This window comes from Bemisia tabaci, chromosome 4 (genome assembly GCF_918797505.1).
Source record: "Bemisia tabaci chromosome 4, PGI_BMITA_v3".
Taxonomy (NCBI): domain Eukaryota; kingdom Metazoa; phylum Arthropoda; class Insecta; order Hemiptera; family Aleyrodidae; genus Bemisia; species Bemisia tabaci.
The window spans coordinates 41,384,547-41,405,363 of NC_092796.1; the positions used below are offsets into that span (position 1 = coordinate 41,384,547).

Consider the following 20,817-nt stretch of genomic DNA (forward strand, 5'->3'; position numbering starts at 1 on the left):
GCTTTTAGCTTAACATCGCCATCTGTAATTACAGCGGAAGTATCATCGGCATATAATAAAATGGGATGAGTAACGTTGGAAGGGAGGTCATTCATGTATATAATAAACAATAGTGGACATTGGATTCGTATTGGAGTAGTGGAATAGTGGAATAGTGGAACAGTGGAATAGTATTCAATATACCATAGCGCTTTGGGGAGTAACAAAGTAATAACATACGAAACTCACTTTTGAAATGATAGAAATATTTGATTACACAAGCGATTTTGCTCTATTTCTCTGATGAATCATTTAATTTTATTTTATACTCGTATCTTTAACAAACAAAGTTTTAATTTTTGTGCACCAGGATGAGTTTTGTAAAAACAATGGGGAATCCGATTTATTTTTCTAATAAAGATCACAAGAGGCGAATAATATGCCTTCGGACAAGGCACGAAACAAAACAATACGAGAGATGTTTTCTCCTCAAACTTTTACGATGGATGGGAAGTCTGGGTGGCAACTCCTGTACAAAATTTATGTGTCCATAACAGTGGCGTGGCGTGAACAATCGATTGTCGAAATTTTCCCATTTGAAGCTATAGTAAAAAATCGATTATTAAGGTGTTCGTTACGTACGAACACCCTGTTTATCGATTATTTCTTATAGGTTTAAATGCCAGATCAATCGATATATCGCAAAGCACGCCACGCCACTGGTCCATAATTAACATTGGTTGAATGGTATAAATACAAATGCCGCCATTTCCGTATAATCTAGCTTCCATTTTAAGTGTGTTAATAATACTTTTTAATATATCTTGTTTGGAGTTGATTTGCAAAGGCGGATCCAACAATTTGGAAACTCCGGATTTCCTCCATTTAAACCTACGTCGAATAATCGATTATTGTCGGAGAACCTGGACTTTCCGAGAATCGATACATTTCCATAGGTTTAAATGGAGGAAATCCGGTGTTGCCAAATTGCTGGATCTGCCAATGTTGATTTCCAAACTTCACGTCGTGAGAATCGATTTCTGCGTAAGAGTTTGAAGATAAAAATTCAAACAAGTGACTTTTTTTCTAGTTCGAACTTGTCTCTATCATGTTCATATTATGACATGTTCATTGACCAAGATTATATGATTTCTGCAGTTTTCTAAATGTTTCCCACCCTGAGTAAAACGCTCCAGCTCTCAATGCCCCCTTCTATCAAAAGAGAAGCTCTTCCACTTCACCGATACTTGTCCAGCGGCGAATCTTGAAAGTTGGCAACTTTGTTTTTCCTCCGTTTAAACCCATTGAAAATATCGATATCAGGAGAGGCAAGCCGCTTCGCCAAGAATCGATTATTTTACGTGCGTTTGAATGGAGGAAAGACAGAGTTACCATCTTTCAAGAATCGGTCGTCTGAACCGCAAACTTTTCGTTGGGAATGTCTCCGACGAAATCTCTCCTTCTCATTCGGTGGGAAGATTTGATTTCGAAACTCGCGAAACCTGCTAATCAAGCTCGTTAAAGACAGGAAATAATTTAATTCGATTTCAATGCTTTCGGGTGTCTATTTATTCTCCGCGTGGTTTTGCAATGATTGCCTCCTCTCTTTTCCCACCTTCATTCCTACCCCCCTCTCCCCCTTTCCCCGCCCTTGCGAAAATTAATTAGTCCCCGCTAAAACGAGAGCGGATTAGATGCTTTGACTCGGATGGGATCAAAGAACCGCGAAAGAAGAAGCTGCGAACGGAGATAATTAGTCGGAGTCAAGTCGATCATGTTGCGAAAAAAAACCACGTATCTTATGTGGGAAGCTAATGCATTGTTACGTGGTTTTTGGAGAGTGTGGCAGATTTTGGAGCTCCGCAATCACATCAGAGTTTGTAACATCAAAGCTGGGCTTAGTGCGTTTTGGGTTGTTATAATATCTTTATGCCTTCTTGAGCTTTGATTTCAACGCCCCTTGAATGCTGAAGTGACACTGGCTACTATACTGCCGTGCTAAGGAAGAACGCCGTATGAACATTCGAGAGTTGCCAAATTTTCCATGATGAAGCATGTATTTTTGACAACATTCATGCGTATTTTACCTTGAAATTTTCAGATAATTTAGATTAGATTGTGTACAAAATTGTCTGAAAATTTGAGAAAATAATGTTCACAATTTTTCCAGTAATTGAGGTTTTAAACGGAGGAAACTTGGCAACGTCTGAAGGCTCATACGGCGTTCTTCCTTAGCACGGCAGTATAGTGAGTTGGCAGCTTTGGTAATCCTCCATTTAAATTCGTTGAATGTATCGATTCTTGGCGAGGCAGGCTCTTTCGCCTAAAATCGATTGTTCTACGTGAAATGAAAGGAAGGAAACCAATGATGTCTGGACCGTGTTTCGCAGAAAGGAACCAAGCCACATCAGCTATTGCCAAATTTAACATGGCAATTGATTTTTTACGAAAGAACGTTTGTGCGGATTCCTTTGACAATTTTGAGGGATTTGGTTCGTACTATGGAGTAAGTTCCGTGAAACTTGCACACAAATCCACAGAACCATTTTCATGTTAAAAATTAAGTTGTCCAGTTCTTTTCCTTCTTTAGCTCCTTATACCTAACACGGCTCACGTAGCATTTCCTCGCGAAAAATCGTTGGAAGTAAAATGGCTAAGACAACAGAAACGCTACGGAGTTGTTTTGCAAATTTCCTTATACTTTGTAAAAAGGCCAAGTGCAATTCTGGAAGGGAGCCCCACACGTTCACAGTACTCTCTGGGCAGAAAACTAGCACGGAATCAGTTCCCAACTATAATCTTTAAACCTGATCCAAGACTTATGTACAGAATAGACAGGTCTTTTCTTAAATGTTCGCACATACATTGAATATCGAAACGTAGACGACTTACGCGTTTTGCAGATTCGCCGTCGAATTTTCCGTCAAGGATATTCCTCATGAAGGTTATTCAGTGGATAATTTGGACGTATCCATTCGAAAAAAGTTCGTCTAAATTTCGAGTTTCGATATGAATACAATCACTCATGTCCTTCGACGTTCTTCTTGACGTTCCGTTCAATAAATCTGGCGCGACTCAGAGTAACGTCTGTTGGACGTGAAACAAGACGTCGTCGCGTCGTGACCCAGGGCTAGACCTGATCTCGGCACGCCAGCGTGCGGCTTCCTTCCCCCTCCCCCTTTTCACCCCCGGGAAGAACGCCCTCTCCTCTTCACCTCACTGGACCAGACCCCCCCCCCCCCTCACTCTAAAGTGCAGCGTTCCTGATTAATCTTTAATCGGAGCGTCATAATTCCCAATTTATTTGCTGGTTTACCGAGACATAACGGCACTTCCTCCCCGGCAACCGTTTCTATCTGTTGCCGGATCAGGCATGGCTGGACCATGATGGACATTTTAGTCGTGCACGTCATGAAACTTAACGAGCGGGTCGTAGATGTTTCAATCGGCCTGTTACAAACTTCAGCCAGAGCAAAAAGCAAAGTTGATTCTTACAGAAAGTGGATTAAAAATCACGATAGGCAAGTCTGAAATCCATTCCTAACTTTACAATCTGGGTAATAAATATGCGTTAAATAGCAATTTTCTGTGAGGACTAATTTTTCTTTTCGCCCTAGCTGAAGTTTGCAACAGGCCCATCGATGACAATCATTAGGACTTTAGAGTGACTTTAGGTTTCTCCAGCATACACTCACTCGACCATCTGGGTGTCTCTTTACAAAATCCAATTTATCTCCAAGTACTGAATTTTCATTGTAATTTGATTGATGCAGGTAAAAAAAAATAGTTACAATATGATTTGAGGACGAAGTTTATCCAACAATGTTCAGAATAATCGTGCGATGACGACGCACCGAAAAAAAAGTGATGTTGATTTAACATCCTGGATGTAAAAAATTTGTGCGAGAACTTACAAAATGCTGAATTACTCGCTACAGTAGTTAGTCTTACATCTTGACATTTCTGACATAACTGCTGTAGCGGTATTCAGCATTTCGAAAGTTCTTGCACACTTTTTTTACATCCAGGATGTTAAATCAACATCACTTTTTTTTGGTGCACGTTATCATCGCTTACAATCGCTGATCAAATATCGCTCCTAGAAAGCAGCGTTGGCATGACATAACGAATGAAGGAGGCTATAGACTGTTACAAACATGACGCTTTTTTCTATGAAAGTTTTAAAAAAATAAACTTCCCAAAAATTATCGTCGATAATTTTTTTATGCATTTTCTGCAGCATCAGTCACGCTTGTAACGTTGTGAGTAGATGGACTAGTTGGACTGCATTTTGCAATTTGGAACTGTAAATTCTGGCTCATCCGAAAAAACACTTATGTACGTAGGGAAACTAATGGCACATACGTTGTTTTTAAACCGGGCCAGAATTTATAGTTCCAAATTGCAAAATGCAGTCCAGTTGTCCCTCTAGGTAAGGTCTAAATTGTACCTCATGTTTAAGCAACACGGGACAATCGTCGGGAGTTTTTAGGAAGTAGATTCCTCGTGTTTATTGACCCATTTTTGAAATGAGGGATCCCTCCCATGTATCTGTCGCATGCAAATAACCAAATCAGGTATTTTATCAAATGCCTAGGCTGGTAGTTAAATTTTTGACAGTTAACGGAATTCTGTAAAATGGCGAAGAGTTCAAATCCGCGAACTCTCCTCATTCCTTCCCTTTCAAATGCATTTCGTACATGTAAATGTACATAAAATTCTATGTCTTATGACGTGAGGAAAATTTCAAGATAAATGTGCGATCAGGAACTATAAATCGTTTAAAATACTATTGTATACTGCATATGTCTACAGAGAATCTAATCTTACAGGAGCAACAAATTTTTTTCACTAATATTAGGAAAATAATCAAAATTTCAATCTAAGTAAGAATATTTGACCATTTACCCAGGCATTTGACAAAATGCCTGATTTTAATATTTGCCTGCGACATACCTTTCCTACATCTCATAAGCCATGTCTCATAAGCCTTTTTGGTGACGCACACTGGAAAAAAAAACACATTGGATCTAGAGTTCAGACTCTTAAAAACATCGACAAGAAAAAGTACTCTTGATTCAATCAGAATCTAGCTTAAATCAAGAACCAAGCCTCTTCTTTTAAGCGGATTCCGTTTTGATTCAAGCGAAACTCCGATTGAATCAAGAGTATTTTTTCTTGTCGATGTTTTCAAGAGTCTGGACTCTAGATCCAATGTGTTTTTTTTTTTGTTTTTTTTTCCAGTGCAAGCCGTATTTAGAGAGAACCGTGGCAACCGCAGCTCCTATCACCTCATCTCGCTTAACCCTCCCCTCTATGCAATCATGAGCTCCCTTTTGCAACTTTTTAGCGGGCAAGACCGTCGCGACTGATAAAATTGGCCACAAATCGGGGAGCCCGATCGATAGGAAGTTTTAATTCGTCGCCACGGACTGAGAAGAGGGAGTTAGGTGGTCGATAGCGGGGTTTTTAAAACTGCAGAACCATCCAAAGACAATCGGTAGCACTGCAACTTTTTCGATAAATATCGGCATAACCTAGTTTCATAGGGCCGAAAATTATACACCACAATTTGGCACTTGTTTGACTTCGAATTCACTTCGCCGGGAACTCTCTCTGACTCCACAAGTACTCGCCTTCTCAAACTTTTTTCCCTGCACTCATTCTTAACGCAGAAATGGATCAGTGTTTGAAAGAGAGTTGGATCGAATGAGAAGGGTTATTAAGTTTATTTTGAGGGGAGCTTAAGATTTTCTAGTACTAACATGATATCGTCACATCAATGAAGGAAAGGGGTAAGATAAGTAAAATAATCGGTTTTTAGAATCTAGTGGCGAGAAACGCTGTTGCAGTGTTAGCATGAATAATAAATTTGCCGGAAATATAGAAAAAAATTTATATTTTAAGAAATTTTCAGATGTTCTACAACCAGACCGTGACGTCATCTCTTTTCAAAAATCTTCTTGCACACTTCTCTCATTCCAAAACAAACTTGTTTTCCAAACTTTATAGATGACACCATTGAATTGAAAGTCTACCGTGCTAAAGAAAAACGCATTATGAACATTTAATAAGACTTGCCTAAATTCCCGGATAAAACATGCACTTCAAGGAAAGTCATGCATATTTTTCCTTTAAATTTCCAGACGTCTTACATTCGATTGCGAACAAAATTGTCTGAAAATTTTGAGGAAAAACACTCACATTTCTCTCAGTAAATTCGGTATTCATTGAAGAAAATGCGACAACGTATGGAGGCTCATACGGCGTTCTTCCTCAGCACAGTGGATTGAGTCAATAGGAGAGGTCGGAAAAAATTTGGAAACTTTAAACGCTTGTCACTCCGTTTATACAAAACTTTGAGGTTCTACAAGTGGCTCCATTGGTTTTTTTGTGAAATTTTCCTTTAGGAGCATCCTTTAAAATTTAAAATTAATAAACATCGAATTTTGCAGTTTTAGTCACATATTTGGACTGAATTTTGTAATTTGGAACTATAAATTCTGGCTCATCTGAAAAAACAAGTATATGCATAGGGAAACTAATGGCACATAATTTTTTTTTAAACCGGGCTAGAATTTATAGTTCCAAATTGCAAACTGTAGTCCATTTCATGTCCGACCTCTCCGATTGACTCGATCCACTGTGCGGCGATGGTGAACTACGTTGCCACGGCGCGTTTAAGAAGGACTCGAGCGCAAAGGCAAAGCAATCCATCCAGACGACAGGGGGCGCAAGGGGCGCGCAAAAAAGCGCCCCCGGCAAAAGCACTCGTTCTCTCCCACTCTCACCTGGAGGTAGGCTAATTAAGCCGTTGTTGCTTGAGTGGTCGCGTCGAAAAAGGGCAACGGGATTCCGAGCCGAGCATGAATGAGAATGAGCCAAGAACTTAACCTCATGTGGAGAGGCATTCACAGGGACCGAGACCCATCCACTTCCACCCTGCAACTTATTCAGGATCGGCCCCCGCCTTCTTTGTCCCGGTCACGGTTAAGTTTCGAGGGACCTCTGAGCTTTGCCTCCCCCTCCCCCGTCCCCGCGCCTAAACCCTCCCGTCTTAGATTCTGCGGACGGTCCGTCAAATTTTAATATGTGACCGTCGCGTCCACGGGGTGGCACGGAACGTAAGAAAGAAATGAAAGAATGAAAATTTCAGTGAAATATTTCAAGAAATTTAACGAGGCTGTGAAATATTTCAAGAAATTTCACGAGGCTGTGAAATATTTCAAGAAATTTCACGAGGCTGTGAAATATTCCGAGAAGTTTAACGAGGCTGTGAAATATTTCAAGAAATTTCATGAGGCTGTGAAATATTTCAAGAAATTTCACGAGACTGTGATATTTTTCATATTTTTCAGGGGCTAGAGTATGCAACCCGCACTCACACATACACAAAAATAGAAGAAAGTCACAATTTTTACATTTCCCGAAACACGGAAAAGGAACCGGTATTTTTCAATATCTTTCATGAGTTTCTGAAATTTCACGAATTATTTCAGATTTTATTTGTCATGAAATTTTTCCATCTTTGTAGGGACCCTACACTAATATAAATATTTGTAATCATGGGTTACTTCTGGTTAATATAGGAAGTGAAACACAAACCAACTCAAATTTTGTGTTGATTTTGGTACAGTTTGTGGTGAGTTTAGCGCAGAAAACAATGGAGGGACCGGGAAACCTCAACGTCAACTGGAGGCTTGAGTCTTTTGTGTTTTACATTCCCGTATTAACCAAAGTTTTTTGTTGAGTTTCCTTTCTGTGCATTCTACAAAATATTGGCAAAAAAGTAATCAACATAACACAAAGAAAAGAAGACTAAAATGAAATGCAGCATGGTCATTTTTATAATAGAAATCAAATTAAAGAACATGTAAAATATAAAAATCAACGAAATGAGCATGTGACTGATTTTTTTCTAACACTTTGGCTCAATCGAGAAATTCGATCTCTTCAACCGAATTTTCGGGTTGACGAATCCTAAGTTCGATTTTAGGAACCGAATAGTTTGAGTTTGACAATATGGAACACCAAACCCTCGGCTCCTACTCTCGAACTTTTTTTTCAGAGTATCTCCGCCGTTGTTAAATTTGTTTAAAAAAAATTGCGAACGTGAGTAATTAGCATTTTCACAAAGTATTCAAAATAAACAGAGCCAAAATATCTCCAGGTGTCTTTCTATACCATTATTGACCGTAAGAATCAACTCAGCCCCTATAAAGGCACACTGCCTTCCTCTTAAACCAACGGTACACCTTACAGATTTTCGTAATCCTTGTCGAGGTTGTGACTGTGGCCTCTTTTCGTATCGGGCACTGCAGCCCAACATTCTTCCTCCAGTTTGATTCCTGGATGATTTCGTCTCATCTTGACCAGCCCGTGATCGCCCCAGTATTCGTTCCACGAGTTCATAATCAACCAGTACGGAACTTTATTTTCCATGCCCCATCCTATCAACTTCACCGCATGGCCTCCTACAAACTCTGCATCTTTGGACGGCTCGTAGACTCCTGTACAGAATAGTCGTAAATCTTGGTTACTATTACTGAAATTAATTATAATAATCAAAGTCCTATGCCTACAATCCAGGTGTCAGCCATTATTTACCGAAACGACCTAAAATGGACTTCATGTCGCAGTAAGATTACAGAAACGATATACGTACGAAACACTAGTTCCCCTGTACATATACGTGCTTTTATAAACATGTTTTTGTGTAATTTTTACCAAGGTATTGTTAGTGAATGATAACTGAGGTAAATGATTAAATGAGGATTCAGATAAGAAACTATCTTAAGGCTCTTATCTTAATCCTCTTATCGATAGTAAGATTCAATGAAAGCATTGTGCAATATCGTTTGTTATGTTAATTTTGGCGCAAACTACTACAATGTAGTAAAAATTAAAATCCAATTTGTGTAAACCCTTTGAAGATGGCGTAACACCAAAACGCGTTCGGAAATAAAGATACTGATATAAAGAATACTTTTCGGTTATCATTCACCAGCAATGCATCAGTTAAAGTCACACAAAAAACTTATAATAATGGTGCTGTTGAACCAAAAATTTAAAGGATTCTCATGAATAAGTCAGGAACAACGGTTCCTAAGTCTGAAATACAGTCCGAATGGCCAACATACAAATGGACTTCATTTTGCAATATGAAACTACTATTTCTTGATCATTTTAGGAACACCGTACGTATACATAAGTAGTTTCCATATAAAGATATGTGCTTTTATGGATAAGACAGAAATCGTATTTCCGTTTTGTTAATATAGCCCAAATCACTATATTTTATATGGTGATTGGCTTTTCATCGATCAGTGTTTCTTAGACATGTTAATATCTCGCCAAAGATTAGGCGAATTTCCCAATCGGTGAAACCCTTCCCGCGTAAAATTTTAAAGGTAGATTATTATAACGTGGTGCTTAAATTTATGCCTCATTTAGTGGTCCATTAACTAAAAACAATTACCTGATTTATAGCTGAAGAAGTCGTTCATCACCCCAAACGCAGTTGTCGTCGGACCGTGTGCCATAATATCCCTCATTATAGCTTTTTCATTTTTAGGTAAATGGTAAGGTTTCTTAGCTGAAACGAAAGATTTCAAAAATCATGGAACATCACAGGAATGAGAGGGGTGTTTCTAATCGCGAAATATTTTTCTTTTGTTGAAATAATTTCGAACGTACGTTCGGTAGTTTCCTCACTCTCATGACTTAGATATCAAACGGGATTGTTTTCGTTTTTTTAATTACTGGCTTTGAATCAATAAATGCTGCAAGAGTATACATTCTTCATGGCTCTATCTCTTTTTTCCCTTGATATCGCCGAAATTTCTTCCGAACCATCGAACGATTGGTTCAATTAGTGGGTAACATATAATTCATGTAAACATATTTTTAATTTATAATACATTTATTCGACATTTGAAATTACCTCAGTAAAATTTGAGTAATTTTCAATTATCATCAATAACCGTTACTTTTATCGCATTCTCAATAATTTTGGTACTGCGTTTTTATGATATTAGACAATTTTATCCTATTTTGTGAAAAACTCTCACGGAAAAAAGTTCGATATTTTAAACCACATTCCTAGTTGATTTTGGAGTCAGCCAGATTCACGGTTGAGTTAGCCAGCAATGCGGCTGATTGAACCTTTTTGGTTGAAATATAATCATACTGCTGGCAGATGCGTGCAGTGCAGCTTTTCCTATCAGCGGGCGCTAAAATCATCCAAGACCGTCTTTCAAATTATCATACTTTTTTCCGCGCTCCTATTATGTCAAACATCTTCAGAAAAATTTTTAATCAATGACCAGAAGCGAAACGTGAGTGATCGATTATCGATGTCTACCTATTTGGAGCTGTGGTTAAGAATCGATTATTAAGGTGTTTGTTGCGAACACCCTGTTTATCGATCCTATCCCACACTCAAAAAAAGGTATGACTCTGAGACCCATAAAAAATGGCTTGGAGATCCATAATTTCTAACCAAAGTGACTTACCGTCTACAGTATGGCTTTCTGAGCCATACCTTATTGGTCGTGAACCTATAAGCATGGCTCCACGAACTATATTTTATGGCTCCATGATCCATAACTCGGCCGGTAAGTCACTCCTCCCATACTTGTTTTTTGAGTGCATAGGTTTAAAATTAATCTCAGATCAATCGATATATCGCAAATTTTATCACGCCACTGTGGATGACGTCGAACAAGTTGATCAGCAATCGGTCGCTGAATTTTGCTAGAAATAGACGAGTGTGACGTCACGATTGTGTTTATTTCATCACCTTGCAATATTGATACTTTGATTAGGACTAATTTCTAAGTAAGGAATTGACCCTGAGAATACTTACCGAAACGGTAGTCCTCGTCTAATCTTTTACCGTACAGTGTATTCGTGCAGCTTGTCTGACAAGCGGGAGTGCCGTTCCTGTACGGACAATTCTCGTAGGGTGATATATTTTCCCGATGTCTACATGGAGATACGATGGTGTACGGTTGGCATCCCTCGGTTGTATTGTACGAACCCCCGCTGGGAAGCCCGTGTTTGTGGAAATACGCCCATGCTTGTGGATCCAGACTACAAAAATATACCAAAATTGGACGCATAAGAACGAATATGATAAGAAAAACGCGACGTAACAGCCCGGAACGTCAACAGGCAGATAACAGGCCGACGAACAGGCTCGGAACGTTCTGGCTGTATTTATTTTCATTTTGTGTGGCGAAAGTGCGCAAAAACACATACCTTCATTGCGGAACTTCAAAATGGCCTCTTTTACCTCATATTTCCGCAGAGAAACAAGCCAATTTTATAAGATTTTTGTAAATGGTAGACAAAGCTATATAGACGAAGAGAATAGAACGATCTCATTGGTAGATAGCAGTTTGTTGAAATTGAGTAAGGAGTACAGTAAGAAAAAGTAAATAAAATCTTGTGTCAATGTGGGAAGTATAATATGAAGTAACACAAGCTGTTGGTTGATTTTTTGTGGTACTTTTCCCTGTATCAAATCGAACAAATCTTTGTGTTGAAAATCCGCGACCTCGTTAAAAGTTAGTCGCTAGCCGCCAGGAACGAACATGAAACATTCTAAGGCCAGTTCATCATTATCTTCTAGGTCTATAACAACTACCTGTTTCAACCAATAGGATAGTTCCATTCTCCTCCAGCATTCTTGTCTATCATTTTGTCTACCGCATGTATCATGATCGAAAATTAGCCCCGATTCGGCTTAGAAACTCCAATTCCAAAATCCAATCCATCCCCTCTCGCGTGTTACGCAACGCTTTCTTCTAAATGCCCCGGAACAGATTTTTCGTCCATCCTTTTCTCCTCCATTTTTTCTGTCTCTCTTTTTGTTTCTCATGACAAGCATTTCGAGGCCTCAAGCCGATGCTTGCATACAATCAGACTCACCATCACATTTATTTGATATCTTATTCATCTGTGCACCGGATTGGTGACGCAATGCAGCCTGAAAGTTGATTTTCTGGCCCCGCGTGCCCTGCGATGTGAGCTACGAAACTCACTTCGCGTTGACCACCTTAGCTATGACTACATGTCCTCTTTTAAGCTCTCGCAAGTCATTCTATGATATTTTAACTAAGTGCAGATTTTCCGGCTCTTGCTATCCGATATTGTGAATAAAGTGCCCGTCTCCCTCAATCAGCTGAATCCAAGTGCTGTTCTTCCAAAACTGTTCGCGTAAAAATCAACTTTAACATTTTGCTCACCCACGAACATTGCTATTCTATGTGCATTTTCTAGTAGAAGCGTCTAGCGCGTGTTTAGATGTTTCAGCCCGTCTATATCAACTATATCAACGAAAACTAGCCGCGATATAATGCCTCTAAAATACGTTGTCCCACGACACTGAAAAAAAATATGGTAGATTTTACCACACTCTTACACAGTGATGCAAGTATGGTAATAAACACTAGACTCTATGCTAGCACTCACCATATTATTGTAAGAATTTCGAGAGTTCTGGTGAATACTACTATAAATCTAATTATTTTCACTGAGTAATATCAATGTGTAAAAAATCAAGTAGACTAATCGTAAATGTTACCATACTTTTTTCTCAGTGGATTGGAATGTGACGTCTTCCGTATTTTTGTTAATTTTCCAATGTAGATGGACATCTTTTGCACAAGTACTTACCCTCCTTTGCACCCGTTCCCGCACGATTTGCAGCAAGACATGACGTTTGCTGTCGATAGACGCATCTGATGTTTGCCTCTCGTCGCGATGCAGTATCGGTCGGTGAAAGCTTGGGCCGAAGAAATAGCCTGCATCAAAAGGAAATCTTCAGATCCATCTGATATTCATCTTTACGCATACTTTTTTTTTTTTTTTTTTTTTTTTTTTTTTTTTTTTTTTTTTTTTTTTGGGTCAAGGAAGTATTTATTGGTGATGGAAGGTCGGCTCCGAGTAAGCGCGCTGTTGCGGCCAACGAAGGTGGCATGTTAAGAAAGAAATGGAAGATTGGAAACAGTGGAATATTTATGAAATTTCACGAAGCTGTGAAATATTTCTTATTTTTCAGGGGCTAGAGTATGCGACCCGCACCTAAACACCCAAAAATAGAAGAAAATCACAATTTTTGCAATTTGCGAAACATATAAAAGAACTTGTCTTTTTCAATATCTTTCATAAATTTCTGAAATTTCGTGAAATATTTCACGTGAAATTTCAAGATTTTATTTTTCATGAAATTTTGCCACCCTGGTTGCGGCTCGTGTCTTGCCGAAACTTACGAGGTATGTTCCGGCTTGTCTCGCTCTGCAGCACAGAATTTACAGATCGGGAAAGTGATCAGAAATTAGTTTTTTGCTTTATACTGTGGATTGTTCAAAGAATGGTTTATCGTGGTATTTTAATGTTCTTAACTCTATACATTACTGCCTTATATGCTCTACCGTAAGGATCATTTTCCAAGTTATGTATCCAATTTTACAATGTCTATCTTTTTGATTTGGTGTTTTCGTTACCCAGCAATTTTACGCATACTTGAGAGCAATGTAGCATGACAACATAAACAAGTCGAGAGTAGAAATTAAAATTAGCAATTCCACATATGTCCCCTATACTCGTGCATTGTGGCTTGAAATTTCTAGCGTTTTTATTTTTACTAGATGGATATTAAACTCACTGTCTCGCCGTCAAAATTCCTCGAGTCATTAATTATTTTGTATTTTCGATATTAAACTCACTGTCTCGCTGTCAACATTCCTCGAGTCATTAATTATTTTGTATTTTCAAGTAAAAAAAAAAAAAAAAAAAAAAAAAAAAAACATCTGTTTCATCCTCTCTCAAATTACATCTCGATTCAAAATTTGTTCCTTTTGGCATTGGAAAAATTGAGCTCTGGTCCCCGGTCTTTCGCTTTTTTAAGCCGCAACTTAGAGTACTTCGAGCCGAAAGCACCGGCTGTGCAAGCCAGTCCACTTTTATGGCTCTTGAGCTTGGAGAGAGCTTTCAATGATCTTAGAAAGACGATCAAAACTTTTAAACTTTCGTGTATGAATAAACAATGGAGATTGCGCTCTCACCCAGCATGATCCGCACCTCCCCTGGTCAAGAACTTCGGCTATTCTTGGGCATTTCTTGTGCCACTTCTTGCGGGCATCGAAGTTTTTTGGAATCTTTCTCTCGTCTACCCACAGTGGATCCGAGGTCTTTACCGCCTTTGGTATCTTGTCCCTGCCTTCCATTTTTGCGCCTAGAAGTACCTTTAAGTCCGCCAGTGGAGTGTTTGGGTCAAAATTTCTTCCCGCCTGCATACAAATTAAATCGGTGCGTTAACATCGCACCTCATACAAATGCACTAAGGTTATTTCACCAGAATGTCATCAGTCTGGTTTTTAATCGGAAAAGAATACGATTATCGTTAGAAATCATTTACATTTCCGAGGTACGATTGGAATGTGTGTTTTTATTAATTTCACTTCTGGTGTTCCATTCAAAACTGATTTCAAATGAAATAAATTACAACTTTGGTTCTATTATATATTATTCTTTCCCAGGAAAAAAAAACATAACTACATTTAAAAATTGCAAAATGTCCACTCGTCAATTGTACTCGTACCAGGTCACTGAAAGGAATTTTTAACTGAAATTACACCAATTTTTCTTCTGACTACAGATAAAAAATCAGCAAAATTTTGGATAGAAATTGATAGCAATAAGTCATATTCCTATAAAAACTGAATTGCGTGAGCTGCTTTTGGGACATTCAAGTAGAATTACATTCCTTCGTCTGGCAAACAAAGGTTTATATGTGAATAAACAAATGGTCATAATTACAAATTATGAAGAGGAACATTGTGCGGTAGTAATGAAATATTTAAATGACGCTTACCTTCCATAAATCCTATTCAGCGTTAATTCTCTCAATGAATTTGTCGGATAAAAAATTCTTCTCGCCAGCAGAAAACACACCAATATGCGCTAAAATGTAAAAATAAAGCACATACAACCTCATTTTGAACTTTACTCAGGATCCGATATTTTTAATAATTCTGATAAGTCGTAATGAAGTACGTTTATTTCAAGCAGTACCCCGGCCGCGATAGCTGTCTTAACTCATGCAGCGAAAAAACGGAGTTTTATTTATTTATTTCATTCTTTCTTTTGGAAAGAAACAATGAAAACAAATAAAGGAAGGTAACGAGGAGTAGGAATTTTGAAATCGAACTCGTGGAAGAAGACAAATATGCGCTGCTCTTCTACGTGAACTGTCTGAAAGATATTCAGAGGCGGACACTTCAACGTCAATGATTGTTACTGCTATTTAGATTAAAAATGGTGAATGGTTTGAATTAGAGAGTGGCGCAAAATATGTACTTCAGAGTTTGAGTTTTCGTGGAGCTGAAGTGCATATTGAGAATTTTTGAGCAGCTGTGATTCAGTTTCTCGCACTTAATTACTTAGAAGAGTCGCAAGTGAATGCAAAAGGAAGGGAAAACAATCCTTTTGATAATTTTCTCGAATAACTAACACAGACTCGCGAAACGAGACATTATTGAAATAACTTGTAAAGAACCGGTGAGCGTGAGAAATAGTCCGCTGTGCTTAGGTAAAACGCCGTATGACCTTTTAAACGTTGCAAAATTGCTCCTAATAAATATCTTTTTTTTTGGAAAATTTGAGCGCATCTTTTAATGTAATTTTCTGTAATTATTCTCTAAAATTGATTTCAGTATACCTAGAAATTCCAAGGAAGAACATTCATAGCTCTTTCCGTAAATAATTATTTTTTCGGAAGAAATTTAGCAACTTTCAAAGTTTCATACGGCATTTTCATTCAGTTGGACAGTATTGCTGAAATGAACGCAGAAAAGCCCCGGATGGATACTTCGTCTTTTCCCAGATAAAAGAGTGCAACTTTATTCCATGGGTGCATAATTGACTTTATCAATATAATTATTCCAGGAATATGATTTAATAAGAAATTTCAATTTAAAATTTTCCTGATTTTTGCGTGTACTCAAAAAAAAACCAGCTAAATTTTTAAATAAAAAGACCTAAACAGTTACCTGTTTAAAATGAAATTTGCGAGTGGTAAATTCGCAATTTTAAACTGTGATCACGCTCTTTTGTCTGGAGGGTGACAATTTCTAAATGCAAATATCTCAGTACTATTTTTCTAAGAATAAGACGAATGCGCTTAGGAATGGGAAAATGTAAAATTGAATAAAGAAGCCAATGTTGCAAGCACCAGTGCCTGCTCCTTAACTGCAGAGGTTCTAATGACCATTGATGCTAAGACACTGCTTAAAATAAAGGAATATTACCTCACAACCACCTATTTCCATATTATTGTTTCTGAGATCTCTCATATGTTCACACTGGAACGTTCACCTATGCGACTTGTAAATTTCAATCGCTGATTTCTTCTCATCTTCCATTTTTCACACCTTGAGCTTTGTTAGTGTGTGTACTCTTCGCAGCCAGGGTAATTCACCGACAATCTCAATGCATCAAGATGTTTTGTTTGCTGTTCAATGAGTGTTAACGTTAAAGTAAGCGTCTGCTAACAATAAGAGGGACAATTTAACATCGGGGACCGCAGTTAGCTTGGTGCAGTTGGAATCTTATCGAGTATAGTTCAAACGGTTCAACGGAGCGATTAATACTTATTTATCAACTAATTTTTCAAATTAACGCTCTTTGACCTACGCCGAAGCGCAGTTGTCTATCGAACTGTTGACCTGTCAATCGCACACAAAAAAAAATCCTCTTTCTTACACTCAATGACTCACTCTCCTCAAGTGACTCTTGAGTGTTGGCTTCACTTCCACTCATTAAACAAAGCGATCAACACTGCCGTGCTAAGGAAAAACGCCGCATGATCCTTCAGGCGTTGCCAAATTTCCTTCAATAAAATGTGAATTTCCTGGAGAACTTTTGGATATGTTTCTCCCACTCGTTCACAGAATTTCAATCGAACAGTAATCTACGGTATCCGAACATTTAGAGGAAGAATATTCATAACTCTTTTCTAAAATTAACATTTTATCGGAGGAAGTTTGGTCACTCCCGAGTGTTCATACGGCGTTTTTCCTTAGCACAGCAGAACAGGCGGGCGTATTTTTACGATTATATTGAACTTTTGAAAAGTTACTCACAGCAGTTTAATACTAAGCTCAAGACCCCATCAGGAGAGTACCGAGAGTGTGGACAACTCGAAATATGTAGCTCTTATGGCCCAAAAGGGTAGGTAACCTTCGAAGACGAAAAATGTCACTGTCAATCTTTGGACTCCAATATCAAACGAAGATGGACAAGAATATTCATAAGTAAGCATTCTTCCGCAAAAATGAGTAAGTTTATGCAAAAACCAAGTCAAATACGTGCTTTACCAACGACAGTTCCCCACACTTGTGATTATAAATCACTCTGGATAATTTGAATTCATAGGTTGCCTACCCTTTTGGGGTCTAAGAGCTCCATCACCTAATCTCAAAATTTTCGACATGTCCATACTCTCCCTATACAATAGGTGCTCTACCCATCAGTATCAAGCAACGTTATCTCCGATAAGTAACAAGGTGGAGAAATGGTGCTGGGTCCGCACCATTTCGCGGGGAAACAAGTATTTGATATAAGTCAGATATACGTTGATACGTTTGATACAGTCTCGTGGTGTAAATTGCGATACATTGATTGTTATGCCATTTAAACCTATGGTAAAGAATCGATTATTAAGGTGTTCGCTGCGAACACCCTGTTTATCGATCCTTTTCCATAGGTTTAAATGGCATAACAATCGATACATCGCAATTCACGCCACGCCGCTGGTTTAATATAATATACTTATCTCCGGTAAGTATCCGATCCTAGGGACGCGCTTCTCACCGAGGTCGTTCGCCCGTCGTCCAAGCTGACCCACCGTGCGCCGCCGTAATAAAATCAACGTACGCCGGGCGCGTATTTACCTCTCGCGAGCGGGGTAAATACAATAAAAATAAAATAGTAAATAAAAATTCTGAATACGGCAAGTTTAGCGGACACCGAGATAAGATAGCGCGTATAATTTAGGTATTCGATGTGCCCTAAAGAGCGCTCAGGTGGTGATGCGGGGGGCGAGGCGGGGTCAGTTATTGTGCCTTGGGGGGTGCTAGACTCCTTGACAAATTACGTCTAGCCCCCCCCCCCCCCCCCCCCGCGCCCCCCGCCACGGGTTCCGCTTCCGAATGCTGAGTCGGTGGTTCTCTAAGATTCGACGCTTGTTCCCTCCGAATGCAAGTCCCGTGCGGACAAAGTTTGTTATGACCAATTCGTTAAATATTGTAACGTGTAATCCCCGTTAAGAAGTTATCACGCTTCCGCCGCTTCCGTCTCTGCGAGGGACTCCACGGTCGAGTGGTGGTCTTTTTTATAAGTAATCTTGGATTTTTTCCTCCGGATTACCAAGTTCCTCGTGAATTCCTGATGCGGGAAGGGTATTTCCTTCTGCATTTTTAATATCCAGTTTTTCGTCGAATCCACACTCCAAAAGCATGTTCACGGCAAGGGCGAACCCAGCAAAATGTTCAGGGGGAAGCGAATTTTGAGGCACGTGACTGGGGTGACTGTCCAGTTTAAGGGGGGTCCGGTGGTCCTCCTCCGGAAAATTTTGAGAATTTAAACACTTGCTGATGGAATTTTAGCCTATTTTTAACCTTGGAAGTTCCGAATATTGAGTCGGATATTTTTATAGGTATCCCCACTTTTTTCCGTCAATTTTTCGATCACCAGAGAAAAAATTAATACCTTTTTCCCCTTCTTTCCCTTATTTTTCTTCTCTTTTTTCCTTTCCCTTATGTTTCTTCTCTTTTTTCCTTTTCCTTCTTTTTCTTCTCTTTTTTCCTTTCCCTTTTTTCTCCTCCTTTTCCTTTTTCTTTCCCTCCCTCTTTTTTTTTGGCTCCAGGGGGTGGGTGATCCCGCCATCGCCCCCCCTCCCTGGATCCGCCCCTGGTTTACGGGGTATCTATACGGTAGAAATAGGATGGTCGTCACAACTATAGCGGCGGCTGGTTAAAAATGCACTAGTTACCGTGTGGTAGTTACGATAACTACCGCCGTAGCTATAACAATCGGGTTAGTTATTTATTAACCGCACGTTAGACAACTAGCTGGCTAGAGAAAGATTTTCTCTAATGTCTCTGGAAAGAACTGGAAAATCCCCAAGCTCCTCACAAGAGGGCTCAAAAAACCCTTTATTTGGACTGCGTTAACCAGAGAGGAACCAAGCAACATCATCTATAGCCAAATTTAACCGGGCAATTTAATTTGTTACGAGAGAACGTGTGCACGGATTCCTTTGAAATTTTTAAAGGACTTACCTCTTACTGTGCAAAAAATTCACTGAACTTTGCACAAAAATACGCATAACAGTCTTTATGTAATACATTTAAATGCCTAATGAAATGTGGCAATACCTGATGTGGACTTGGCTCCTTTCTGCCAAACGTGGTCCATTTGACCGACTCTTCAAAAATAATTCAAAGTACCCCTCAAAGTTCAGCCTAAGGTTGTACCTATACCAAGAGGTGATAAAACCGAGCCTAAATGTCGAGACATACGGTGAGAACCCTAGCTCATCGCCATTAGAGCCGCGAGTTGAGGGCGAATTCAATCGGAGGAGAAAAGACAAGCTGCATGACAAATCAGAGATGCCTTTGGACTCGGCAGAGCGGGGGGCTGGGGGGGGGGGGATGTCACAATGGAGATGAGATTCGAATTGCAGAATGCGGAGCAGAGGGCGTGGCGTGCTTTGCGATCTATCGTTTGATCGGCAATTTAAACCTATGGAAAAGGATCGATAAACATGGTAACCCTTAATAATCGATTATTTACCGTAGCTTCCAATGGGGAAATATCGATGGATCGCAAAGAGCGCCACGCCACTGATGCGGGGGAAATGTAGAGGAAGGAGACGCGTGACGGGCAAAGAAAAAGGAAGACGGCCCTAAGAGTTATGTAAATATGCTGGCGATGAACGTGAGGGAAATGTCGAAACGGGAACGAAAGGTGGACCGTGGAGCCTTTATCATTTGTCAAGGAGGGCGCAGACGGGACGGGAGCCAGGAGGTTGAAGGCAAAGGTAGTCGCGGGCGGGCGTTGAGCGTAGGTGTTCGCTCGGCGTAGGCCCTTTGAAAGACTGCCAAGTAGGGCCCCCCGAATGAGGGATAACGCCTTCCGAGAACTAAAAAGCTTCGATAGCCCCGTAGATAAAGCGCGAATTAAAGCGCTACACTGTCGCGCTCAGGAAGAACGCCGTATGGGCCTTCAGACGTTGCCATATTTCCCTCAATACGAACGGCATTTACCTGGAAAATTGTGAATATTTGTCTTCAACATTTTTGAAGGTCTCTGTTCGGAATTTAATCTAGTACATCTGAAAATTTCAAGAATGAATGTACAAAATTTTGTCCAAAAATTCATTTTTCATCCGATGAAATTTGGCAACTCTCAAACGTGCATACGGCGTTTTGCCTTAGTACGGCAGTACGTGTCTCGGCTCTTTTTACGATGGAATATGAAAACACATTCAAACAAACTCATTGAAAGTTTTTGCAATCAATCCTCGGCTGGACTAACCTTCCAAAAATACAATTTACTTTTAGTAGTAGTATTAAAAGCTACTCGTGGTTTTCGTCATTTTGAAAAACAGGTATAAGCTGGGGAATATATTAAAGTCATTTTCGGTTTCTGTGGCAAAAAGTAGGTGGAAAGAACCCATCAGACGCTTATGAAAAAATGAACAATTTTCCCCTGTTGTTTCAGACGCAAATCAATCAAAGTGCAAGATGGTGTAAGTTCAGATTGGGT

The 20,817-nt window shown here is 39.4% G+C and overlaps 2 protein-coding genes across 3 annotated transcripts in view; one reads left to right on the forward strand and one right to left on the reverse strand.

Moving 5' to 3' along the window:
- LOC109033553 (lachesin) overlaps window positions 1–20,817 on the forward strand; it is a 519,756-nt gene that overhangs the window by 326,301 nt on the left and 172,638 nt on the right. The window lies entirely within an intron of this gene.
- LOC109033623 (cathepsin B-like cysteine proteinase 3) lies at window positions 7,804–15,295 on the reverse strand. Of its 2 annotated transcripts, XM_072299861.1 has the most exons (6): window positions 14,861–15,293; window positions 14,052–14,276; window positions 12,661–12,788; window positions 10,847–11,073; window positions 9,458–9,574; window positions 7,804–8,489 (listed from the first exon to the last, which is right to left on the reverse strand). In XM_072299861.1, the coding sequence occupies exons 2-6, from the start codon at window positions 14,211–14,213 to the stop codon at window positions 8,236–8,238; spliced, it is 888 nt and encodes a 295-aa protein (XP_072155962.1). In that variant the 5' UTR covers window positions 14,214–14,276; window positions 14,861–15,293; the 3' UTR covers window positions 7,804–8,235. The 2 variants fall into 2 exon arrangements, with proteins under 2 accessions (XP_072155962.1, XP_072155963.1); XM_072299862.1 differs by lacking the exon at window positions 14,052–14,276 and having other exon boundaries at window positions 14,861–15,295.